The following is a 27,736-nucleotide window of genomic DNA, read 5'->3' on the forward strand; positions in this document are numbered from 1 at the left end:
CTTTCACCAGAAGGTAAGTAAGCAAACAGTTGTTTGCATGCAGGTTTAGTTGTACATCAACATGTGGTGTAGATTGTAAAACTAAACAAGCTATTGTTTAGATCATGGTACAGTGGGGATAAAGGAATATTCTCTTTTCCCCACTGTAGTGCAATTGCAGAATGAGAATATTAAAGTAGGGAAGTGTGGGGGATGCAGGGGGGCTTGCCTCCCTGCATAAACATGAGTAGTCTTTTATTTTTTAATATTTTTTTTTTTTTTTTTTGCTAAAGTACATTTTCAATAAATGCACTTTTGCAAAAGTGTGTTCGGTGGTTTACGTTTCGGTGAAATGTGTGTTTGATGGAGAGTCCTAGATCCAAAAAAAAACTATGTAAACATTTCCAAGCAAAAATCCTAAACCTCCTAGATTTTGTTGCATATTTGGGAGACACACGTATATCCTCCCATTTTGTCTTTGTGAATTGCTTAAACAGTCTCTCTTTCCAATCCTTTCTAACCTCCTCTGATTGATTCTTATAGTTATCATGTAATATTTTATATGCTCTACTAATTATTCCTTTTTAATGGCTGCTTCAGTTCTAGATTCTGCTAAAAACTGTACCATTGCTGGTCGTTTGTTTAGCCCTCCCACCCCAATGTCTTTCTGTGTGCCTGTACTCTGATATCAATCCTTGATAGGGAAGGCGATCTCTAGCCTGCAGTCCAAATAAATTCTTGGCCTCTTCCCATTCTATTACCTTTCCCTCTCTAGTTATTTGCTACCAATAACTTGGTTTCTTTGCCAGTTTTCTTCAATAAATTCCACTCCTTTTGTCTATATCCCTAATTGCAATCATCCCTATCAGCAGAATCTTCTTCCTCCATTTCCGTGTTGGCTTAGTTCTTAGAATACTTTCTGCCACTTCGTGGATATAATATTCTGTATGATTATTGTTATTCTCCTTAAAGACCTGCATCCAAAATCTCAGTTTCTCCTTGTTTCTTGAGCTTTCCCATGTTTCAGCATCATTTCTTTCCACTTTGAATTATAGTTTTCTGCTTGTACTCTGTGTAGGAGCCTTAACTGTGTAGCTCTCAAATACCTCTTCATATTGGGTAAGCCCAATCTGCCCTGTTCTACAGGAAGAATCAGTTTATCTCACTTGACTCTTCCTGTCTTCCCCTCCCTGGTAAAGTCCTTCAGCTCTTTATTAATTGCTATCCATAACTTCTCCTCTGGTTAATAAAAATATGCCTTACCTGTGTGTAAAACTAAAGGGACCAAAAACATTTTGACTGCTTGTATCTACTATCCATATCCATATAACAAAGCTTCCATTTTCTCAGTTTTTGTATTATCTTTTGTTTAGTCTCTTCCCACATATCCTTAGCTGCCACACCAGAATCATGTTTAATCCACACTCCTATATACTTCATTTTATCATGTCCCCATAAATATGGATATTGCTGAATCAATTTGTGTGGTTACATAATTTAGCATTATTGCCTTTGTTTTAGCTTCATTAATTTTCTTTCCCCAAAAGATTTGAAACTGTCTTAAAATGTTCCACAAGACTGTAATGTCTCTTTCTAGTATTGTCCGGTATAAAATATCATCTACAAATAGAGCCAGCTTTTCTTGACTGCCATATCAGTTATATCCTTGAATTTCTTAATCCCTTATTTTCTTTGTCAGAGGTTCTAAATGTAATGCAAATAACAAAGGGGAAAGAGGATACCCCTTCCTGGTTCCTCTGCTCAAGCAGAAATTATCAGAGAAGACCTCGCCCACTTAAATTTTCACCTCCGATCCCTCATATATTCAAATCAACCTTATATTTTTTTCAGGATATGCAAATACTTCCATTGCCCTTCTCATAAAGTCCCAGCTTAGTCTGTTAAATAAACTATAAAATATAAAAAGAATATCATGGAGCCGTACAGAAAAACACTTAATACAACAGGAAGAAGGAGTCCGCAATAAGAACCATAAAAATCCAAGAGTAATAAAATTCAACACAGTGAATTAAGCGTTTTCATCTTATAAGTAGTTAAATAAGACTGATGAAGTCTTGGATTTTGTCACTGGTTACTTTGTCAAATGCTTTCTCTGCATTAAGCCCCGCCAACAACAATGGTATTTTCTTACATTCTGCTTCCTTCTGGATCATCAGTGTTCTTTTAATGTTGTCAGATGTTTGCCTTCCCTCCACAAAACCCCATTGATCCATATCTTATCAATTTTGGCATTACTTTTGTCATTCTTTTAGCTGTTATAGACATGAACACTTTATAATCATGGTTTAGTATGAAATGGGCCTGTGTAAAGCTGGATCTGATGGATTTTACCCTCTTTAGGTATTACAGCTACTACTGCTTTCTTCCAGGATGTTGGTACTTTTCCTCCTCTTAAAATACTGTTAAACAAAACTTTCCAGATCTTTATCAGATTTTTCCTTCTTAGCTTCCAAACTTCCACAGGCATACCATCTATTCCTGGGGCCTTTCCTATAGATTGGTTATACATCACAATTTTTATTTCATCTCCTCCTATCCTCCTTTTTCTTCTTTTGGCTTTTCCCAGTTAGGGGTCGCCACAGCGGATCACCTGTTCGCTCGTGATTGGCAGTGGAGTTTTATGGTGTCAAGTTGCTAGCCCGGTGCCCAACCTTCCACAGAAAGCACACACATGCATGCACTCACGTCTAGGGCAAATTTAGAGTGTCCAATCCACCTACAGCATGTCTTTGGGATGTGGGAGGAAACCCACATGACCACAGGGAGGACATGTAGACTCCGCACAGAAGACACCCCAGCCAAGGATCAAACCGGAGAGCCTCTTGCTGTGATGTGGCAATGCTAACCACTGCACCACCGCGGCCACCCCATCTCCTCCTATCCTAACCGTTAGTAATTTGAGCCTTGTCTACCTCTAACCTTGGCATATTTAGTTCTTACATAAACATTTTCATTTATATCTTTTCTTGATTTCAATATTTCTCTGCTTTGTACAGCCTTTCATAGAATTTCTGAAATATTTCTAATACCGCTACAGGATTTCTTGCTGTCTTCCTTGTTATAAGCTCCCCAAGCATGGTGACAGCCCTTTCTACTTTCCGATGTCTTGAGTCGTTGTGTTAAAAGTTTTTGAGCTCTACTGTTATTATCAAATAACAGTTGCTTAACAGCAGTCTTTCTAAACTCTTGTATATTATTGAGGTAATCCCTTATTTTCTGCTTAGCATTCTGCAGTTGATCCTATTTGTTGTTCTGTTTGATTCCACGTATTCTGCAATACTTTAACATTTGTCAAGCCTTCTAAATAATTCTTGTTACTTCTTAACCATAGCTCCCTTTCTTTTATTTCCATCCTATTTTTAAACTCCAACTCAGTTTTATCCCACTCTCTAGCTATGTTTTCAGAAGAAATGTGTATTCTTTCTAATAGCTTCTGAATAATCTCCACTGCCTACTCATTCCTTAAATTCCTGAATTTTCAATAGATGAGAAAGAGCCAGTGTTTAAGCCTAGCCAGTACTTTGAAGTCGGAATCAAACCCTGTACCTTTTGTCTATGAGGTGAAGACCTTAAGCATTCTGCTAGCCTATCAGAAAGTCAGATCAACTTTTCGTTTCTTTCCAAGACAAAAAGTTGGATATAGTGGTGTCTAAAACAATTTCTTAAGTGGATGTATTCTGCCATTTCTATTTGTTCCCAGCCTCAGTCAAAGCCAGTTTCTACCAAAGCTGCTGTTTCTTCCAGAGCTTATTTCAAAGGTCTGGATTCCAAATCCATTTTGGAAGCGGTTACTTGGTCTTCCATACACATGTTTACTAAGCATTACAAGACTGGTGCATTCTCTGGGACTAGAGCTGGTTTGGTAGGCCTTTCCTTTAAGAAATTATAAGATCCCAGTTAATCTTCTTAGTCCTCCACCCTTAATGTCTAGAAGGCTTTGGGAATCTTTTAGTGATATGCAACGGTGATGAAAGAAGGACATAGCACAGTTGTGTAAGAAACTACCAGAACAATAGCTGTCTTACTGATCAATGTTACATTATTATAAACCTCTTGTTCTCTTCCTCATTTACCTTTTGGCTGAAGTGGGATTCACATTCCTTCACCCCGTCTTCTTTTGGCACCCCCTCTTCTTGTTGGCTTTTTCTTATCTATGTACCTTTTGCCTCATCTGTAATAATTTTGTTCCGGGGGAAGATAGTCATGAGGTACTTTATGCTCATGTATCCCTTATGTACCTCCTAGCTTTGATGTGCTTTGGTCGTGCATTGAACCTATGACGCAAGAGAGAAAGACACCAAGGGCTTGGTACTCTGTCCAGATGATTGCCATTCCTTGGCAGAATGTCCCAATTATTAGTAATACTACAACAGTGTTCAGTTGAGCATCTATTCTTAGGGTCAGTACTCAGACTACTTTACTTTTTGTTTTGCTTATGGTCCAAGTTATAGCTGAAAAACAATATTTGAACGACTTCTCTGATTTGGTTATATGTTGTATTATACTATTGTATACCAAAAAAGTAATTTAGTAGTATTAGCTAAGATACTTAAAAAGAAAGAGATTTGAGTAATTTTGCACAAATGCCTTCATTGATCACTACATATTCTGAATTCAACATTTGTTTCAGAATTTTACAGTGATAAACCCATTCTTGCATTGATGTTTGTTGTAATTTCACACATTAACTATGTAAACAGTCTCATACCCTGCACATGCCATTCGTACTATTTCAAGCTCAGTTCTTGTTGTCAGTGGAAGGTTCTTACATTTGCACGCCATATTCTTTTAAGCTCATTGTGAGTTTAGATGCTCCTTTTGAGTCTTGCAACAGATGATGAAAGGAAGTTTATTATGGGATTAGTGGAAGGGTAACTGGTATGGGCTAGGTAGAAGCCAGGAGTTTTTTCACTGGGGACTTTAAATGACTGGCTGGAGCATTGCGGAACATCCTTATTCTTGCACAGCCTACTGCTCCTTGCAGGAATGGAGGTCATCACCAGTTAGCCGAGACATAATCTCATTGAGGTCTGCTATTATGACAGTAGACTAGAGGCATGTGACAGACAAACCAGTAGCTTCCACCTTAAGGAATGTATTCAAAGGTGCTTTTGCCATCTATTTCCTGGTTGATCAGCTTGGTCCTGGATCTTCCCAGCTAGATCTTGCAAAACCATAGGGTAAAAAGAACACGCAGATAAACCATTCAGTAAAACCTGCAAGAAAGACCCCACCAAGGTAGAGTTTTCACAGTGTAACACCTTAAATCTCCTGTAGTGGAAGCCCATGGGATATATGGAAATAATCCCTTAAGGACAAACCAGTGTTTCAGCTACATAGCTTCTGAATTTTCACCTGTTTTTACTTTCTAAAGTCTTTATGGGTAGATTCAGGACAATAAAGCTAGACTTTACTAGCTGTTTACACTTTTATGTCTTTAAGGGGGGCAATTGTATTTTTTCTATGAGCCTGGAGGTTTAAAGAATTACACAGCAAAGACTATAACTTGGCTTGGACTTTATTGTAGTTTTTAACAAATGCGCAGACAGATCTTAGTGACCATCTGACAGTCACAGATGAGAGTACTTAGGGTTTAAGGCTTGTTTTTCTGGGACTTAAAGCAGCATTAGCTGTAGTTGAATTCACAGCAGGGTTCACAGCTCACACATGAGATGTGAGGCATTTATTTGAGTTTTGGCATGGCAGTTCACCTTTAGGAACTTTTGTTTGATGTTTGCATGTAGCCTGGTAAAAGCCACTGGATTTATGTCTTTGAAGCAAATGGTACAAAATCAAAGGGTACAAGTGCAAAACCAAGGAAATGAAAATCCTGTTTAATGAAGGTTTTGAACTTTGAACAGACATCAAGATTGAAAGTACACATAAAGTGACAGGAAGTGTTGAAATGATTTATAGTTAAGTATAAACACTAACTTGGATTAGATCTTTGGCGGAAAATCACCCAATCTCCTGCTTATATATGTATACTTGAAGATCTCAGAGTTACAGGGAAATTTTCATTACAGTGAACTATGTTGTTTGCTAAATCAAAGTTTGCTTCAATATAAAGGGAATTTTTGATGTTCAACAAAGAAGCAGAAACAAAGCTGTTGAGTATCGCAAACTGTGCTGCTTGCTATAGCAGACTTTGTTTCAATATAAAGGGACGTTTTGTTCATAGGTGTGAACTAGGCTAATGGCCTTGGAGCCTTTACAAGCCTAGCACATAGGATTACCTTGACATCGTGCCACCCGACCTTAGTTCCCAGTGCCTGTGCCAAGTAAAGCCACTGGAGTGATCCCTGAGGTGGCATTTTCTATTTACCATCCACTCATCAAGATTTCTCTTGAAGAGGGCCAGTGAGGTGCTCTACTTGACATGTATGGGAAGTCTATTCCATAGCATTGGCAATCTCTGGGTTATGAACCTGTCCCTCCAACATGTTCTGTTGATTGTGGTAATGAGGTTGAGGTCTCTGGAGCGTGTGGTGTGGAGGGATTGGGATTCTTTAGATGTAGCATTTCTAACAGAGCTGGGTGAGACATGGCTTTGTAAGTCAAGCAAAGATCACCTCTAAGTAGGTGATTTGAGGCAAATAAAGTTGTATTTGTCCAACAAAGGAGCAGAAATAGCAGCTAGAGAAAGAAACACAAAAATAAACTGCTGATCTTACATTAGAAAAGTGACTGATTTTTTTTAAGAACCTCCAGCTTTTCCCGCCTGTTGGACAGCCCTGTTCCACTCTCCTACCCTACCCCCAAATCTCATCCACTATCAGTACTACACTTACATTTATCTTCACAATTACAATTATCCAGTGAAATATCACCGAACCCCTCTCCCCAGCACAAAAAATATCACCACACCCTTACTACTTCCTACAGCCACTGGAATTTGTCCTGCTAATACTAATCACTCCTCCGTGCTCTCCTCCTATCAACACCCAGTCAAGCATTGCCCAGACATGTCTAAAACACATCCAACAACTGCAACCTCCAACCTGATGACCATAATCCTCCTAAACATAGCATTCATTACTGTGTGTAATGCAACAACATATTGCACTTAATTGTACTTAGTTTATGCTATGATATCTGGAGTCTGTCTTCCACTAAAAGCCACACATCATCATAATCTACATTCCAAAATCATTCCTTCATAATTACTGCAACGCTGTATTGCAGTTGGAGCAACCATATATTTAAACCTCTCTTCAGAAACTCATCCTCTCAACTAACAGCTCTTCAGACTCACCCCTACATCAAGGAAGCTTATTCACAAGAACTGGAACTTTAGACTGAGAACAAGAGGCAGTCTAAGTTCCAGTTCTTGTGGCTTGTTGTGATATTCTGGAAGTTGTAGTATGTTTTTGTCATCAAGGAAGCTTAACCTATCACTGTAACTTCTACTTAGTGGAGACATGCATTCCATCCGTGGACCATAAATAACTTCCTACTCTCGCATACCCCTACCACCTCTTATTACATCTAAAAACACAACATACTAGCCCCCTCCCACCAGTCTCACAAAAATCCATCCACTAAAACTTAATTACCGTCAACATTCAAAGCATCTGTGATATAACGACTGAATTTCATGTTTGGGTTGCTACCAGCAACTTTGATGTTATAACACTGACAGAAACTTGACCACATGTTGCTAATGAAGCAATACTCCCCCAGGGAATAATATCATATGACCAGACTATAAAAACAAAAAGGAGGAGGTCTAGCATGTATACATAAAAATAACCTGCAAGCACAATCCTACCCTTAAGACCTGCCCCATTTCAGCAAAGCTGATATTCTTTTATTCCTTCAGCTTAATCCACATAAAACCATATTCATAATAGCACTAAACATGCAACATAACCCAGGCAATAATCCTTCCCTACTTGAAGGTATATTAAACCAGGTATCCATAAAGATACAATATGAAACAGTCATATTAGGATATACTGGGAAATATACTGGTAGTCCAAATAAATTTTGTATGAATCTTATACACCTTTACACAATTGCTAGAGCCCTTCTAAAATCCATAAATCAGTGATGTTGTTGTTGTTGTTTGTCTTTCGGCTTTTCCTGGTTAGGGATCACCACAATGGAACTCTGGTCCGCTAATGATTGGCAGTAGATTTTCACGAACGCTGAGGTGCCAGCTCGACGTTCAACCTTCAACGAAGGCACGCCCATTTATACTTGTCTTTCGAATGCCCACCCAACCGTGGGGAGGACATGCAGACTCCACACAGAAGGCACTCCCCACACTCCAACCGAGAATCGAACGGGAGAACCTCTTGCTGTGAGGCAACAATGCTACCGCTGCACCACCGTGGATACAAAATCCATAAATCAGCGATATTAACTACAAATCTGGAAAATATGCAGTAATCTGGTGTACAGCCAGACTCCTTAAGTGGCCTTCATCCTACCTACATATCAGATCCCACATAAGCTCAAAACCTACCCCACAGTACAACACTGACCACAGTTTAACCAAGTTTAATCCATATGTTTTATGGGGTACTCTGAACCATTGCAAATGGCAAGTCCTGAAAAATTTCCCCTTTAGATGATGTAACAGACCCTTTTAGTAATATAAGACAAGATTCTAAACAAGTAAGTTCTCATTATTAAAAGGAAAAAAAATCATGAAGACTAGACCAGCACCTTGGCTGACTTGTAGATTCATAGCCTCATAGGAGGTTACTAGGCTAATGGCTGTAGGGCCTTTACAACCCCCTAACCATGTTATACTCATGTTCCCTAATTGACTTTAGTTAGATGACCATTATTTCCAGAGCAAGTCTGTGATCAGCACCGACTGCCTCTGACCATGAGGGACACAGGTGCCACCCCTAGGGTGAATTTACGGTCTCCCATCCAGTAGTCTAGGTTGCGCTTGAGTATGATTATTGAGGAGCTCTGCTTCACATGAATTGGGAAATTATTCCAGAGAAGCAGCAGTCTCTGAGAGGTGTATCTGTCTCTCCAGCATGTTCTATTAATGTCACAGGCTAGGCTGAGATCCCTGGAGTGAGGGACTATTGTCCCATTTTATTTGTGGATGTGTAGCAGTTCCCTTGTGGTAGAGTCAGAGACTGCTCTGTAGGCCAGAGACAAGTTGCCTCTCAGCAGCCTGTAGGATACAAAATACAGTGACAAGTCTTTCAGTCTTTCCATGTAGGTTATCTTTTGGAGGCCCTGAATTTTCTTGGTGAGAAACCTCTGTGGTGTTTCCTGCTGCTGCGGTGTTTGGTGAGGTACATCTAAAAGGGAGCGTTTTTCTCTATTAGTGGTCTGATGAAGGTCGAGTACAGAGGAGTTATACCGTCCTTAGTCTTGGATATGATGCCCTTAATTATGAGATGTGCAATGTAGAAGACTTTGATTACCACTGTGGACACATGGTGATTGAAGTTTAGATTGCTATCAACCTGTGTTCCCATATCTCGCACCACTGGGTTTGAGCTTGTGGGGGGGGGGGTGCTGTCAGTATTGCATTTTGCAAGGATTTCCTCTTTGCCAAAGGGGATAATGCACTTTTTTCCATTTAGTTTTAGTCCGTGGCTTTGGCATCGATCATTTTTCCTGTGTAAGCCCCTTTTGTAATATGTTAACATTGTTTGGGGGCTCAGTGATGGCGCCCAGTTTGCAGTCATCAGTGAACGTGGTAAGCCACAGGCCATCTACTTTCACCTGGATGTCCAAGAGGGAAGAATTATAACAAACATTATTCTTCACATATATATTGCTATTAATCACGTAACCCAAGCAACATTACATAGATTATTAAATTCCTCCCCCATTTTTAAACAAGAAATATCTTTATTAAACCGTCATGACATAAGCAATTGCAAATTTATATAAATGAAAACAAACCACACCAACACAATCCTAGTTGCAAGCATTTTCATCACAGACCATACTGACACACTCCCAGTTCCAAACATTATACATCACTTATAATCTACCCAGTCATTTTCAGTCAAACATTACAAAGCTCATTTTAGTCCTGCCTTTTCTTAAACCTCATTCTTCCCCTGTATGTATTGTTCCCACAATTCCCATTTTTTTCCTATGTAGTTTACTCCTACCCTGTTCTAAAGATCTCAATTCCAGTTGTTTTATGTCCGTTACTATATTCAGTACTTCTAATATAATTGGTTTAGATTCTGATTTCCATTTTGTAGTAATTGCTTTTTTGGCAGTCGTCATAATTATACACAGCAAGGCCTTACCATGTCTAGGCAGTTCTGATTCTGTAGCATAGCTCAGAAAAATCGTCTCTCTCATTGCACCAGCCCGCCGAACCAGCATCTCCAACAGTGAATCCTTAAAGTCTGCTAACCTACTGCACTCCCAGAAAAAATGTTCTGAACTACCTCTTTCTACCCTGTCATACCTCCAACAATTGTTGTCTACTTGAGGAAACCTTTTCTGGAGTCTATTTGGGCTATAAAAATATCTATGTAAACATTTCCTAGCAAAAATCCTAAATATTCTAGATTTTGTTGTATATTTGGGAGACATGCATATATCCTCCCATTGTTTCTTTGTGAATTGCTTATCCAGTCTCTCTTCCCAATCCTTTCTAACCTCCTTTGATTGAGTCTTATATTTGTCATGCAATATTTTATATGCTCTACTAAATTATTCCTTTTTTAATGGCAGCTTCTGTTCTAGACACTACTAAAAACTCTACCAGTGCTGGTCTTTCATGTAGGACCCTCATATTTCTTTCCCTCTGCCTATACTCTGATGTCAGTCCTTTATAGGGAAGGCAATCTCTAGCTTGAAGTCCAAATAAATTCTTGGTCTCTTCCCATTCTATTACCTTTCCATTTCTAGTTATTTTCTCCCAATACATTGGTTCCTTTGCGAGATTTCTTCAATAAACTCCAGCACTCTCTTGTCCATTGTCTATATCCCTAATTGCAGTCATCCCCATCGGCAGACTCCTTTCTCCATTCCCGTGTTGACTTAGTTCTTAGAATGCTTTCGCTACTTTATGGATATAATGTTCTGTATGATTATTGTTATTCTCCTTAAAGTCCTCCATCCAAAATCCCAGTCCCTCTTTTTTCTTAAGCCAACTCCCCACTCCCTGTTTCACCATCATCCCTTTCCACTTTGAATTATAGTTTTCTGCTTATACTTTGCATACCAGCCTTAACAGTGTAGCTCTGAAATACCCCTTCAAATTGGGTAATCCCAATCTGCCCTGTTCTACAGGAAGAATCATCTTATCCCTCTTGACTGTTGCTGTCTTCCCCTCCCAGATAAAGTCCTTCAGCTCTTTATTAATTGCTATCCACAACTCCTCTTCTGGTTTATAAAAATAGGCCTGACCTGTGTATAAGACTATAAAGGGACTAAAACATTTTGACTGCTTGCATCTTACTATCCATATCCACATAAGAAAGCTTCCATTTTCTCAGTTTTTGTATTATCCTTTGTTTAGTCTCTTTCCACATATCCTTAGTTGCCACACCAGAATCATTTTTAATCCATACTCCTAAGTACTTCATTTTATCCTGTCTCCATAAATACTTCTATTGCTGAACCAATTCATGTGTGGGTTCATAATTTGCCGCTATTTCCTTTGTTTTAGTTTCATTAATTTTATATTACAACTGTCTCAAAATGTTCCACAACACTGTAAATCTCTTTCTGGTTTTGTTAGATGTAAAATAATATCAAAGAAAAAAAACAGACTACTGAGTAAGAGTCAGGTGTACAACAGGCAACAAGCAAACTTTAAAATAAGAACTCCAAAACTGCCATGACCTTCAGACAAAAATTGCTTTAATAACAAAATAAACGGAAAGTGCTTTCGCAGTTAATAATACTGCTTCATCAGACCAGTTTAAACACAAAACAGTAACTCTTTTAAAATACAACAAAACCAATCCAAAGGAAGAATAAAATCATGTAATTAAAACAAAACACCTGTTTATTTCATTTAAAACTCCTTTTACACACTTGACCAATCAAATCATTCAAAAACACCAAGCCCCTAACTTTGTCATAATGGGCATTACAAAAATGTTTCCTGAATCTGCCAATCAAATTATTTGCATATACCAGACCCCTACTAGCATTTCAGTGGGTATTTCAGAACCGGTTTGAGAGACACTCTTTCATTAAAACCTGGTTTTAAAAATGCTTTCAGAGGTAATATCCACTTCTGTTAAGCACTTTCAGTGTTTTTTTCATATCTCCCTGCATAATGTTCCCATTTATACACTCTAATACAAAACATTTAAATCTATGTTCTTTACCCTGATAATATACATGCCTAGCCAAATTGCTAGTTTCCTTTTTGTTCAGAATATCACTATGATGTTCAAGTATCCTCTCTTTAAAGGGATGATTAGTCTTGCCATTATAGAATGCTTCACAAATCATGCACCCAGCCTAATACAGTATATTTTTCATTCTACAATTGGCAAAAAAATCCAAGACTATTTCAGTCCCAGTGCATTTATGAATGTAAGAAGTGCATGTAAAAGTATAATGCAGAACAGGAATTACATCAGAAAGTCTTTTCCGATTGGAGCACATGTAATGAGATTCATGCATACTTTTGTAGCATAACTGTCTTTTTAAAGACAAATGATTTCTAAAAACAAATCTAGGTTTATCGTCCACAAAAATTTTCACTTGAGGATCTGCGAAAAGTACAGACCAGTGCTTATTAATAATATCACATGCAATACTAATGTCATTAAGAAAAAGTTAAAATTGGTCTATTTCTAACTGGCCTCTAATCCTAGGTTGTTCCTTTGTAATAGGTATTGAAAAATAGGGTCTCCCTCTGTCCTGCCTAGTTCTAACTACTTCAGCTATACACTGATCAGTTTCAAGGTTATTATAACCCCTCTCCTGAAAGTCAGCTTTAAGTTCTTCAAATGCCACCTTCAACTCATCATCATCATGAAGTCTCATAATCGTGTAAAATTGACCCTTAAGTACATTTTAACTAACATGTCCAGGATGCATGCTGAACTTATGCAGAAGGGTATTTTTCTTAACTTTCTTCTCATGAATCTTTGTACCTAGCAGACCTAAATCTCTCATATGTATTTTGACATCTAGGAAATCTATCGTATCACAGGATGACTTATAAGAAAACCTCAGATAACTGGTAGTTGCATGTAATTTATCATTAAAATCAATTAACTGCTCTTGAGTACCGCCTCAAACTAAAATCATATAATTAACAAAGCACTTGTAAAAATTAACAAATCTGTGATGCACATTAGTGCTCAGCACATTTTTGATCTCCCATAGAGTCATTACAAGACTGGCATAGTTATTGGCACATGCTGTGCCCATAGCTACGCCAGTTTTCTGTATGTAATACTTGCTATCAAAGATAAACAGATTATTTTCCAAGATTAGTTATAAAAGAGTACAAATCAGTTCAATTTTATTGGCTTTAAAACCTGCTGTACTGCTAAGGAAACTCTTGATACTCTCAATACCCAATTCATTGGGGATTACAGTAAATAAATATGTCACATTTAGTGTGACAAAGTCTGTAGTAGTATCAAAATGTTATGTCCATCTATATAATTGTTCGAAAAAATCTTTAGTATTATTTTTTACAACTGTATTTGTACTGTCGAGGAATGGGCCTGAGTGTCTTTTCCACATAAATGGAGAGAGATTCCTTAGCCCATCCTCTACTGGACACTGTGGGTCTCATTGGAGGGTAAAACAGGACCATTATGAATTTTGGGGAGTCCATAAATCACAGGAATTACTAGATTATCAACAATAAAATAATCATATAGATCAGAATCAGTCAACCCTATTATTAACAAATCATATATAAAAATGTGAATTCAATCTGCATATACCTTAACAAGATATTTAGCCACCACTGTACAAGTCATTTCATCACTTAACATCAAGGACATTCTTTCCATGTAAAACTGTTTGTCCATTACTATGATACCACCACCCTTATCTGAAGGGCAGATTTCAAGATGTGTAGAATTATGTAGCTCAATTAATGCATGGATTTCACCTTTTGTTAAATTATAAAAACAATGTCTATGTGGTGCAGCAAATGCAAGTCTTGTATCCTCATCACATAATGTTACAAACGCTTCAACATTAGGACAAATTACAGGATTGAATGAACTTGGTTTTCTAAATAGGCCATTCCCAAAATTCAGATGTTCACCAAACATCATTAATAGTGAAATATTCCTGGCAAAAAGTCTGAAATTAATCAATACTTCTGACAAATCAGAGGCTTGACAAGGAATGAATGAAAGTCCCTTGTTAAGCACAGACAACTGTTCATCACTTAAAACACATGAAGATAAATTAACAACCAGATTTCTCAGTGTCTTTTTCTGGTTTTCACAGATTCTACCACTGTAGAATATGGCACTCGCCCCTTCCTGATTCTGCTCCGTGACTGATTCTTCTTGTAACTGTGCTCTATTGGCAGTGGCTGTGGTAACAAAAAATCAGAACTGCTTTACCCAGATGTTTTAGAAGAAAAGTAGTAGCAGAAAGTTCTGAAATAATATTTGCAGTCACTTTATCGGTTTAACAGTTTCACATGCTATATTTAATATATTTTGTGATGTGGCATTTGCTGAGGAAGTACCAATGGCACAGGAGTTTCAAAATAACCTTCTACTACTACTTCTAAAACGTCTGGGCAGAGTAGTTCTGATTTTTTGTTACCAGAGCCACTACCAATAAAGCACAGTTAAAGGAAGAATCGGTCACAGAGCAGAATTAGGAAGGGTGGGGGAAGTAATTTTCATAAGATTAAATGGTAAGTTTGGGAACAGTATAAGCAAAATAATGCCCAAATAAATTAGTAAAATAAGTAGGTTGGTGGGTACCGCAAATAATATTATGTTCTAATGCGCAAGAGTAAAATTATTGAGCTATGATGGAAACTGTATATATGTATAATGCATGTATACAGTAATGAAAAGTGTTATTGTAATCTTTTCTCATTGTTATTAATGTATGCAAGTTCATGTCAGAAATTAGCAATGTGGCACACAAAGATTTTTTTAAAGCTATATGCCAAACCCTTACCTGAATGTTCTGATGCTCATGCTATTTGATTTATGGCTACCTCACAAGCCTTCTTTAGGAGTGTTTTGCTTCTGTGGATGATGACTAATCAGCTACTAGATGGAGATCCCTGAAAACCTTTGCAGAACACTGTAAGTTGGATTTGATCTCAAGGTCATGGTCTGCTTTTCAGAATCACTGTTATGTGGGTGTTGTTCCATGAGGCTCCACCAACTGCATAAGCTTGGAAGTCTGTCTTAGTAAAGACAGAAGTGAAATACCCAGCAAAAGATATACAAATTGTGTGCTTATGTAATGATAGGTCTGTGTTCGCAGTTGTAGTTTTGTCTCCATTGCCACTTCCTTCCTCCAGTGTAGTACCTGACAGGTACTGTTCTGCTTGGGAGATTGCAGCTCACATTCCCACCTCCTTCCTCCAGAATAGGGGCCTGACAGCTGTTAACTGCTTGAGAGCTTGTAGCTAGGCTGTTCAATTACTCTTGTTTTGTACAGTCTACCTTATGTGGGTTCTCAGGCATCTGGATTGGAGTTATTGGGTGACAAAGATTATGGTAAATTATCTTGAGAAAGTTTTCTGAGCCGGGCTTAGTCCTAGTGATGACAAATATGAAACTGCCATTGCAAATCTACTGTTATGGCAATTACTTAAATTTAGTTTTCCTTGTACACTCCAGAGCCTGCTTGCAGGTTCACAGGTGATGCTACATTGAGTCTTGGGTTGTGTGTGTGTGTGTGTGTGTGTGTGTGTGTGTGTGTGTGTGTGTGTGTGTGTGTGTGTGTGTGTGTGTGTGTGTGTGTTTGCTTTCTGCAGTAGACTGGTATCAGATATTTGAGTCCTGTCTTGCATTGTATTCTTGCTGAGATAGTCTCTGGCCCGCGTGACCCTGAAGTAGATTAAAGTATTTTTAGAAAACAAAATGGATGGATAGATGAATGAATTGGCAAGAGGTGATTGTAATTTTCGCCAGTTGTAATTTGGCATTAATTGTACTGAGAAGCATTTTGCTTTTAAGCCACACAGTAAGTTTCTTCTTCCTAGATGGGACTTCAGCTGTGTGCACTGAGATGTGTACAGTGTTTTGAGATTTCATCCCCTCATGATATGACCTGGATCTTTTTTATGAAAGTCACTGTCACTGTTTGCACTTAGCTTAGTGAAAAAAAAGTCAGAGCTATAAGCTGTCCAAGGTGATCAGATGTTTCTCCCTCTTCCACAAACATGTGATGACATTTTGTAGGAGTTCAGTATTGCTGCTCTAATTGATTTCAGAATTCCTCCAGAACCAGCCGATCTGTTAAGCAGTTTATTTTCCTATCAATGCCATCATGAGGGAGATGCATTCTTTTTCTTTGTTTAAACAGCTTTATTAAATTATCACTTAAGACATAGGCAAACATACATTAACAGAAATGAAAGCAAACCATTTTAACATTTTCCATTTAAGTACAATATACATCACACATATTTTCTCTGCTACTATCATCAGTCCAGCATTACAAAAACTTGATTAATTCCTGCATTTGAGGAAGAAACGTTCTTTTCAAAACCATAGATGTCAGGGTATGGTCTCCCTGCAAATACTCTTACATTTTGCAGTACAGCTGTTTGTTTTTTTTTTTTTTTGCCTAAAATGGGGTAGATGAACTTACAGCTGGGCAGTCTGTAATTGGCTATTTCCTTGCACTGCATTTTGCTGGAAGAAAAGAGCGGGTCCTTTCAAGGCCCTTTGAAGTTTCACTCATCTAAATTAGTGGGAGCTTCTCTTTGTTTTTATGTTGCCTCAGTCCATGGCATATGTTGTGCATCTTTTTGTTCATAGGATGATACTAAGCTATTAGCCCGGAGGCCCTTATAAGCCTAGCCAAGAATTTTGCCCATGTTTCCTCAAAGATAGCACCTGTTTCCCCTGTCTAGCAGGGACACAGGTGGGATCTCAGGGGTGTATTTTCTGTTTTCCATCCAATTGTCCAGGTTCCTCTTAAAGAGGGCTAGAGAAGTACTCTGCTTGACATGGAGAAGGGAGTCTATTCCACAGATGGGGGAGTCTATGGGATACAAATCTATCCTGCCAACAAGTTCTGTTAATGTCACACACCAGGTTAAGGCTTTGCGTGCGGGTTGCATGAGTGGAGTTTGACTTATGGATATGGAGCAACTCCATCAAGGCTGGGTCTGAGATGGCCTTTTATGCCTGACACAGGTCACCTCTCAGCAATCTGTGCAAGACTAAGTAGAGGGACAGGGCTTTTAGCCTATCTGTGTAGGATAGGTGGTTGTGACCCTGGGTTTTTCTGGTCAGGAACCTCTGTGGTTCTCCAGCTGCTGCATGTGCATGGCAAGGTACATCCCGAAGGGGGCATTGTACTCGATAATGGGTCTGATAAGGGAGAAGTACAGGGATGTTATGACCTCCTTGTTCTTGGATGAAATACCCTTATTTATGAGGTGAGCCCTGTAAAAAGCTTTCCGTACAATGGTAGTGGTCAAAAGTCAGGTTGCTGTCAGCCTAGGTGCCCAAGTTCCTCACGAATGATTGCGTGCTTAGTACGTTGTTATTAATGTGATAATTATTGGGGATGCTGTTTTCCCCAAAGGAGGTAATGATGCATTTCTTGGCATTCAGTTTGAAGCCATGCTTCTAGCACCAGTCATTAGTTTGGGTAAGACCCTCTTGGAGAATGTTCACATCACTAGGGAAATTTAAGACAGCACCCAGCTTGCAGTCATCTGCAAACTTGGTCAGCCACAGACCACTGGTTTTGGCTTGCATCTCAGGAAAGTATATCCCAAACAGTAGAAGCCCCAAGTCCGATCCTTGGGCTACACTGCTCATTACGGGTCTACTACTAGAGGTGGCTTCCCCTATTTTGACTGAGTGGGTTCTATCAGTGAGCCAGTTAGCTACCCATCTGGTAACATACAGGTTGATGCCAACAGAACAGAAAACTTAAAACAAAACAAGTTGTAGTACTAGAATAAGATACAAAATAAAGTGATCAAACCTTAAATAAAGAGCTTCAAATGAAAATTAAATGCAGTCAGAGATGAGTGATATTCAGAGCAATGCAGACCACACAAACACTTTGTTTTGGTTCTCATTCCTGTATGAAACATTCTAACCTGGGTGCCCAGTTCAAAAACAGGACAGTCTTTGAGAACCTATTGTCATAATGCTCCATCCCTTGCTTTTGACCTTTGAAATACAGTTGTTCAACAAACAAGGACCTTCTAAAATTTTCTTGAAGAAAATAGATAGTTATAAGGAGCCTACTGAAACTTCAGATATTCAGCGGCAAAGTCAGTAGATGTGCTTACCCAACATGTCTTTGTTAAGGAAATGAGAATGAATGATGCTCATGGAGACTGGAGGCATTTCCCCTTGTCAGGTCTGTGTGGGGATCTTGGCTTGAAAGAAGTGGATGACCAGCATCCTGTAAAGGCATTCCCTCTTTGACATGTAAGGAAGTGGTAGATCATGCTGAAGAATGATTGTGTGACTTTCTGTTTGAGCACAATTAAATCACATATTTTTATACAAAATAAGAAAAAACTAGTGATTACGATTTTTCTAAAGAGCTTGAATTGTAGTGGGTATATAATTGACAGCTTTTTTATTGTAGATGTTTTGTATAGATGCAAATTGTTGATGAGTGACTTTCCTTTTGATTAATATACTGGGTGTGTTATCCCCAAATGTTTGTGTTTTGGAAACGCCTTGTACTTGAAATTAAGTACTGTTTCCTTAGATCATTCATTTAGTGATGCTTTCTTCTTACCTTTTTCCCTAGGACAAAGCTATAGCTGAGCCAGTAAGCCGTCTGCTGGAATCAACATTGAGAAGTACCCACATGCCAAGCCGAATTGGAGCCCTTCATGGAATTCTTTATGTCCTTGAGTGCGATCTCCTAGATGACACAGCAAAACAGCTCATTCCAGTTATCAGTGACTATTTGCTTTCTAATTTGAAAGGAGTAGCACAGTAAGTAATGGATGTCACATTTGTTAAATGGGTTGCATGGGTTTTGGATTAAAAAAAATTTTTTTTTTTTCATTCAGTCTAGGTGTAATCACATTTTTTTTAATTTTATTTTACATTTGTTAACCAGGGGTGTCTGACTGAGCCAAAAAGGCCATTTTTCAGCAGAGGCCTGGGGAGGAAAGCTCCACATAGAAAAAATACAGATACATTTAGACATGATCAGTATACACACAAATTAAGAGAGACATGTTTTTACAGTGGTATGCAGCACATCAACAGTTACAGTGGAGAGAACAAACAAGAACATATTAATTTAAAAATAGGTTCATAGGTCCATAGGTTCATAGGTAGGTACTAGGCTATCGGCCCTAGGGCCTATACAAGCCCAACCAAAAAGGTACCCTGGCTTTTGTCACCCAAGAAAATTATTTTCCTATGCCACTGTCGAGCAGAGCCACAGAGGTGATCCCTGGGGTGAATTGCCTATTTCCCATCCAATCATCAAGATTTTTCTTTAAGAATGCTAATGAGGAGCTTTGTTTGATATAGATAGGTAGTTTATTCCAGAGTATGGGAAGTCTCTGGGACAGGAATCTATCCCTCTGGCATGTTCTGTTTATTGTGGTGACAAGGTTTAGGTCCCTAGAGCATGTAGCTCGTAGGGATTGGGATTTCTTTAAGTGCAGCATGTCCAAATAAAGGTAATTAATGGATTTCTGGTGTACAGCTGAAATTTGGAACATAGTTAGAATACATACATAGTACACAGGTACAGTATATACACTGTACATTAGCCAGTGTTTGTGAGTAAGAGTGAAAACTATTATCAAGTACTCTAGGTTTAGTATGTGTACCTTATCTGCTTTCACTAGCCTGGGGGAGCAATCATGGCACTGACAACTTTTCTTGAGATGTTGCTTAATGAGGTTTTTAAAGGAGGATTTGGATGATGTGTTTTGTATGCTAGTGGGGAGAGAGTTTCATTTTTTAGCCACTGAACTACTATATAGTGCGTCTCCAAAGCTATTGTAGCTGTTGGTGACTTCTAGTAGTAGTTTGCTTGATGATCTAAGAGGCCTTTTGGCTGAGTGTTGTTGTACTAGATTTTTGAGGGCAGGACACTTATTGGGGAGGTAATAGATAGAATGACAGAGGCAGAGCTGATTGTAGGTTAGGAGGTTGGGCAGTTCAAGCCAGCGGAGCTGTCTCAAAGCAGTACAGTGAAGAGTCTGTATGAGCAATTTGCAGCAAAGCGGGCAATTCTGTTATAGCAGGCTTCCATTTTGCTTAGTTCAGTTTTGTTGAGATTAGTCAGAATGGGAGATGCATAGAGTAGGGTGGATAGAAGTTGGGAGCGAGTAATGGCTGATCTTGTGTTGTTGGTAAGAAATAGTTTGATACGGTAGAGTGATCCCAGTTTGGCATGTACTTTTTTAATAGTTGAGATGACTATCAAATTTTAAGTGGGAGTCTATGGTTATTCCCAATAGCTTAGCCTATGCCACTGGATCGACTGGAGTAGCATTTGTGGAGTAGATAGTGAACTGACTGTTATCAGTGTTTTTGTTAGAACTGGTTATAATCATAAGCTGAGTTTTCTTTGGACTGAGGATAAGTTTGGCTTTGGTAGGGTAGTTTTCAACATCAGAGAATGCTAGTTGAGTTGTTTGCAGGAGGGTGGGAATGTTTTGTGCAGCACAGATTAAGGTAGTATCATCTGCATAGTGAATGATAGATGCATGCTGTTTGGAGGTATAGAGGTCATTTGTGAAGATTGTGAATATTAGTGGTCCTAAGATAGAACCCTGTGGGACTGCTATAGTCATGAGCAGCTGAGGAGAGAGAGAATTTTCCCATTTCACAGCTTGGTACCTTTTGAACCAGGTAAGAGTGGAATTTGATAGGTGATATTGGTTTAGTTTGTTTAGCAGGATTTGGTGCGAGACTGTGTCAGATGCTTTGGACATATCCAAAAAAAGAGTTGACACCTGCAGGCCTTCATTTTTGAGATGGTTTACTGTGTCCGTGAAGCAGAGGAGGGCTGTAGTGGTACTATAGGCAGGTCTGAAACCATGTTGAGTAGGTGACAGGATGTTGTTGTGTAGGAGATATTTTAGCACCTGGGTATGGATGCATTTTTCTAGGATTTTGGCTAGGGGAGAGAGTAAAGCAATGGGTCTGTAGTTAAGTTCAGTGGAGGTTCCGCCTTTATGTATGGGTGTAACATAGGATATTTTCCAGAGTTTAGGCACATAATTTTCAACAATTGATCTGTTTATGAGAGTGGAGATTGGGACAGCAATAGCATCTGCTGTGAGTTTCAAGAAATAGCTGGGGAGTAGGTCGGCTGTTGTTGATGAGGTTTTTAGTTAGGAGAGCATGCTTTTGATTGAAGTGGTGGAAACTGTTTTGAGGGTAAAGCTTGTATTAATGTTATTTATGTTGGGAGGATCGTGAGGTTGGAGCTGTCCTGTGATACTAAGGATAGAATTGAGTTCACAAAGTGGGAGTTGAATTGTGTTTCAATGGGAATTTTAGTGTCAGGGGTAGTTGGCTTGGGGGTAGCCTTTTGGATGGGTTTTAGTAGCTGGTTTACATTTTTCCAAAATTTGTTGGGGTTGTGTTGGTATTTAGTTTGTAATGTTGTGTAGTAGGATTTTTTGTCCAGCCTAATGCATTTGTTTTTGCACGGTTGCACAGTTCTTGGTACTTAGGCATTGTGTTTCTGTGGTTTTGTGATAGTAAAGCCAGGCAGTGTCCCTGGACTTGAGGATTTGTTTGGTTTCTTTACTGAGCCAGGGGTTTGTAGAGGTTCTAACCTTGATTTTGCGCAATGGAGTGACAATGTCTAGGTGTTGTAGAAATGTTTTGTTGAAATATGCTACAGCCTGGTCAAGTGAGAGGGCTTTTAGGGGGGGTCCAGTCACAGTTACAGAGTAAAGTATTGAGGATCTCAGGAGAGAATGTTTGGTTTCTAGTGGATTTATAGTTAGTGGTTTTGCATATGCTTGTTCTACTATGTATAAGGTATATTATGTTGTGGTCACTTAAGGTGTCTGGGTGACTGCCTGTGTGGGTGTACAATGTGGGGTTGTTAGGACGCAGTCAAGGATGGATTTCCCTTTTAGATTTTTTATCACATCTAGTTGGAATTTGGACTAGCTGCTGGTAGCCATGGAGATTTATTAGATTACTTGGTGGTTCTGAAACACCTTACACCCTGACCACCCTGAAGTTGGCAGCCTGGATGATGTGATCCTTCTCCCTTAGATTCAGCTATTCAGTAAGGACCTCTTACCTATTTTGAAACGGGCAAGAAAACAGAGCACTAGAAAATCTCACATCTAAAAATGACAGATTTACTATTTGGTGCCAGAACATGGGTCATCAACATTTGTTTGCAAATCTTCCCTTGGTTCTAGCCTGTCTAATGGAACATTATTCAAAAGGTCGCTGCTGTTCTTCAATTAAGATGCATGCCCCTGCCATGTTGGACTGCTTGCCTATGCAGCTCCCTTTATTTTTGCAGCCTATGATGAAACCGTTCCTTAAAGGCATCATACACCTAAGACCACCCAGGAGAGCCCCTGCTCCCTCCTGAAAACTCAGTTTTGTACCAGAGAAGTACACCTTACCTCCCTTTGTGCCAGCAGCCTCAGCAGAGATAAAGTTCTTAACTTGGCAAAACTGCATTACCTCAACTCAAAAAATCTCAGAATAACAGGTGCTAACGTGTAAGGAGCCCTTCCTAAAATTTCTGCCACAGAGGGGTTCTCTGAGGGTTAACCCCACCTTTATGCCCAAGGTGGTCACTGAAGTTTACTTAAGTCAGACCATTGATGATCTTGCCTTCTTTCCAATCCCACAGAACAAATGAGAAAGAATTTTATACTCCCTGGAAGCACATAGGCAACTCAGATATTACCTGGACAAAACTAAAATTTTTCAGAACATCAGATCAACTCTTTATAGACTTTGGACCTAATAAATTATGTAAATCTGTTAACAAGCAGATCATTTCAAAGTGGACTGCCAACTGCATCATTTTTGGTACAAGCACCATAATGAGTTGGCACCCCATATTAGAACGTTTTCTACCAGAGCTACATCTGCCATGGCTGTCTTCATTAGAGGAGTGCCCATCAGAGAAATTCTGGAGGTAGCCACCTGATCATCAGTCCCAAATACTACAACTTGCCATTTTCTTCTGCCATCAGAGCAGATTTCGCCTCTGCAGGGCTGCCCATCTTCCTGTTAAACGCACCTCATCTCATCCATCCACTTCAGCTTTGGGAATCCTGTTAAAAGAGTTACTGCAGCAACAGTGAAACATGATGAATATAATACAGTTCTGTCTACCTACCATAAATGTAGATGACTGAGTATCTTCATCTTCACTGTTGCTGTAGTTTTTCCCCTCCTCCATTCCCTCTGTTTCAGCTATGAGTTGGAGTGGGCACTCCTATTTCCTCTCTTCTAGGTCCTCTGTCTGTTTAGCTTTAGTTCTCCCTTCAGGTCTCTGTAACTATATCCTGCTGGGGGATAAATGGGGTATATAGTATTACTAGCCTAGGGCATGAAGACTTGGTTTCCAGTTCCAGGGGCAAGAAAGACTTGAGTATATGGTGCTGGCCAGCCTCCCTTTGACATTAGGGTATAAGGGGGTCTATATTACGATGTCGAAAGACGAGTTCACCGCATACGTCTTTATCGACATGTAAATATTGACCTTTTTAAATGCCGAATGGCCGCTTTAACAAATATTTTCCCAAGGGAAAAAAAAATGCTTGGCTGTCATCAGGAATTTGCCCTTTTAGTCACTGTAGTGCAATCTTAGAGTTGGTATATATAGTTGGAGGAGGTGAAGTAAGGTTTGAAAGTTTGGTTTGTTTGTGTACAGCCGAGCAATTTTTTTCCCCTGAGAAAAAATTTGTTGAAGCGGCCGTTCAATATTTGAAAAGGTCGATATTTATGTGTCAATTAAGATGTGTTTGGTGAACTTGTCTTTTGATATTGTAAGAGGGGATTAAAATCTCTTGTATTCTGGGCCCAGCCATGAGCTTAAATAGCAGAAAATCCCAAGGAATTACTACTGCAACAGTGAAGATACTCGAGCATCTACATATATGGTATATAGAGACAACTGTACTTTTTCATTAGATCACTGTTGCAATAGTCATAACTTATGGGATGTATTCTGCCAAGGATATTGGACATCCAACCAGCCTACAAAATTCTTGGGCATGTTCTTCTAGCACTTGTTGAACACTCCAAGCGCAAGAGTTAATATTGTATAAGAGGGATGTATGAGAATGGATTCACTATACAATCTCGAATTGTTGAATGTTGAATTTCAGTATTTTGAGACTGAATAGTCGAAAACCCACATACACAAAAACCCATAATCACAAATACCACAACCGCGACCATTCACACACACACACACACACACACACACACACACACACACACACACACAGACACAAACAAACAAACCAAGACATAATCACACATGCATACACCTACCTAACTAAACAGACATAATACACAGAAACACACCTAACCTACCTATAAGCAGGGGGGCAAGCCCACTTGCACCCCGCAACCCCCCACTTATGTATTCTAACTCCGAGGTCACACTAAACACACAAACACACAAAAAACACCACCACACACACTCGCACACACTATCCTCAAACACACAACACTTACCTGAAACCCCAGATAAATCCACAAACCGCACCACACGTAACAAACACGACATCACGATAGTGGCAGATTCCACATTTGCAGATTCGACACTTCCGCATTCGGCATAGTGTAGTTTCGAGTAACTGCACTTTCCACTATTCGGTCTTGACGTACTGAAATTCGAGATTTCAGTACGTCGAGATTGTCTAGTGTATCCACGAGAATACCAACAAGCAAACTTTCTTGCCTCATGTACATTTCTGTAGATACTTGTTCAGCGTAGCCACGTGAGTGTTGGCAGTTAACTTCGGCTACAGTTTTGTAGAAAAATTTATCTAAAAATTCCTTATGTCTGTGAAAAAAGGTAAATGTCAGGACTGTAGACAGATTCCTTACAGAGATGCCCATTATACCTGTGTTTTTTCTTCAGGTGAGCAAGATAATAGATTCTGTTAGATGTGTCTTTCATTTACTCAGAAAACCATGAAAAGTAGGCTAAATTTTCTCACACTGTTTCTTGAGAGTAAGTGCATTAAGAAATTAGAGCAGGTGACTTTGGCAACTGACTTTCCTTCGAGAAGGGGGTGTCATAATCTCAGAAGAGATTTTATAAGTTGCTGAGTTTGGATTCCCCAAAAACTACCAGATTCACGTCTTGCTAGTAGGCATCAAACTTTAACTAGCTTACCTAATGCAGGCACTAAATGTAGTCTGTTGAACATGTTAAATTCTGCTTCACAGGTCACCTAAGCATTCGTTAAATGGGTGTACAGTACATATGCTGTTTCTAGGACTGTTGCTATGAGTACAGTAATGCACAGGAATGAGTGGATGGCATTACAGACTTTCCCTGATGATAAGATTCAGTTATTGAATATGTCATTTGACTGGGACCATTTCTTTGGGGGTTCTTCAGCTGAAGTGAATAAGTAACTGAAAGAAAGGGGAAAGTTAATATAAGAAGTCAAACAACTCTTTTTGTCTTCTATCCCAAAATTCCAAAGGATTTACTCTTCTTCCTTTGGCCCATTTTTTTGAAAACATTTTAAATCCTTACATCAAAAACCTGTCGTACAGCAGTGTAAGAAAAAATAGCAAAGAGATTCAGAAAAGAAGAGAAACTGATCCCAGGGTCACTCCTTTCAAATCTTAATGACTACCTATGCCTCTTTACCTCATCTCCCCTTTTTCCCAGATTGCAAGCAGTCTCTCTCACTGCCCTTATCTCTAGAAATAGTTATCTTCAGAAACCAAGGTTCTAAATATAAATAAATGTTTAGAGACTGCAGTGGGCAATCCTTCCATCTCAAAAGGGCAGCAGTCCTCCTCCTCAAAAAAAAAATATCCATTTCCTGATATTCTTTCAGATCTGCGTATATCAGGGAGTAATATAACCAGTTCCTCCAGCCCAAAGATGCAAAGGCTCTTATATAAAAAAAAAAAAAAAAATGTGGTTCCCAGAAATGAAGACACATAGGGACCTGTTTGGGATTTTTCAAAAGAAAACACCTTTCTTTTGTTCCAAATAACATTTTTTCTCTCCTATTTCCCAAGACCTTTCTGATTGCTCAAGATCTCAGAACTGTTTACTTTCATATTCCAATTCATAAAGAGACTTAGGGTTTGTATTTTCAGTTTACATCTTAACTTTTGCTGCACTAGATAGACCAAAAGGCATTCACAAAGTGCCTTGTTCCAGTCATAGCAACTTCAACATGCATTCATATTTTCCCTTGTTTGGAAGATTGCCTCATATCAGTTACCGTTACCTAATACCACCAGATTAAATTTCAACACCGGAAGAACATGAGGCTTATGTCTTAGTGTGAGAGCAGTTCTCTCCCAAAATTTTTATGGAATATTATCTTTCCTTAAGGTGCCTATGTGAGCAGCTTCATTACAGGTGAATTTAGTTACTGAAAGTCTTGCCAGCAGTTTGTGTTTGGAATTTTCAGTAGGTTGTCTTTGTTGGACTGCAACTCTCTACTAGGGAGTCTACCAGTCTAGAAGTTAATTGGCTTGGGGAAAGGAGTTGTATATTAATTTGTGCACATCTGCCATATGACCTTATTTCGTTTGGCTTTACACTAAGGTTCATAGGTGAAACTAAGAGATCAATTGTCAGACCATTAACAGCCTAGCCAGAATACTCAACATCAAAAGTTACCTCATGCCTTAAAGAGAGTTGCACCAGATTAGACCGGGCAGAATTTGTGCATGCCCATCCACTTGCCTAGTTTAGTTTTGAATGTAGCAAAGGCGTTATTTTGCTTCATATGCAGGAAGTAGTTTATTTAATAGGTGGGGGATGTACTGTGATAAGGACCTCTTGCAATACCTTGTGCTATTAATTGAGTGACAGATTTTTTAACACCTTTTTTGAATTATTACTTAAGAAATAGTGAAACATGCATTTATATAAAAGAAAACGAACCATATGAACATGTTCCAAGCATTATGCATCACATATATTATTTTGTATATTTATTGTCAGTCTAACATTACTTAAATTGCTCAATTCCTGCCTTCCCTTAAGTTTCACTCCTCCTCCAAAACATTATTCTGTGTGTATTGTTCCTACAATTTCCATTTTTTTATATAATTTGCTCCTACTCTTTTCTAAAGATCCCACTTCCAGTTCTTTTATCTCTCTTACAATATTCAGTACTTCTAATGCAGTTGGTTTAGATTTTAATTTCCATTTTCTAGTAATTGCATTTTTGGTAGCCACCAGAATTAAATGTAACAAAACCTGTTAAGTCATATCCTGTATCCTTTGTACACCCATTTGCTCACCCAGTGTTTCTGGCAGAGTGTTGTGTAGGGAATTTAAAGAAACGCAATCTCTCTGTTATTGTACTTTTCTTGGGTCATTTTAACAGTATCCTGATATTTTCTAACCTCCTTTGATACTGCAAAACCTGTTATGAGTTTTCCAGAATATTTCTATGTTTTGCAAAGTTTTTGTGTGTTCGTACAATTTT

The 27,736-nt window shown here is 38.8% G+C and overlaps 1 protein-coding gene across 4 annotated transcripts in view; it reads left to right on the forward strand.

Moving 5' to 3' along the window:
* The window catches only part of HTT (huntingtin), a 4,811,037-nt gene that overhangs the window by 4,547,844 nt on the left and 235,457 nt on the right, over window positions 1–27,736 (forward strand). For all 4 annotated transcript variants that reach the window (XM_044062924.1, XM_044062926.1, XM_044062925.1 and 1 more), the window contains one exon: window positions 18,871–19,061. In XM_044062924.1, coding sequence (XP_043918859.1) covers window positions 18,871–19,061 — 191 coding nt within the window. The remainder of the gene's footprint in view (window positions 1–18,870; window positions 19,062–27,736) is intronic.

The sequence above is a fragment of the Protopterus annectens genome, chromosome 2.part1, assembly GCF_019279795.1.
Source record: "Protopterus annectens isolate FY-2018-M chromosome 2.part1, PAN1.0, whole genome shotgun sequence".
NCBI classification, from domain to species: Eukaryota; Metazoa; Chordata; order Ceratodontiformes; family Protopteridae; genus Protopterus; species Protopterus annectens.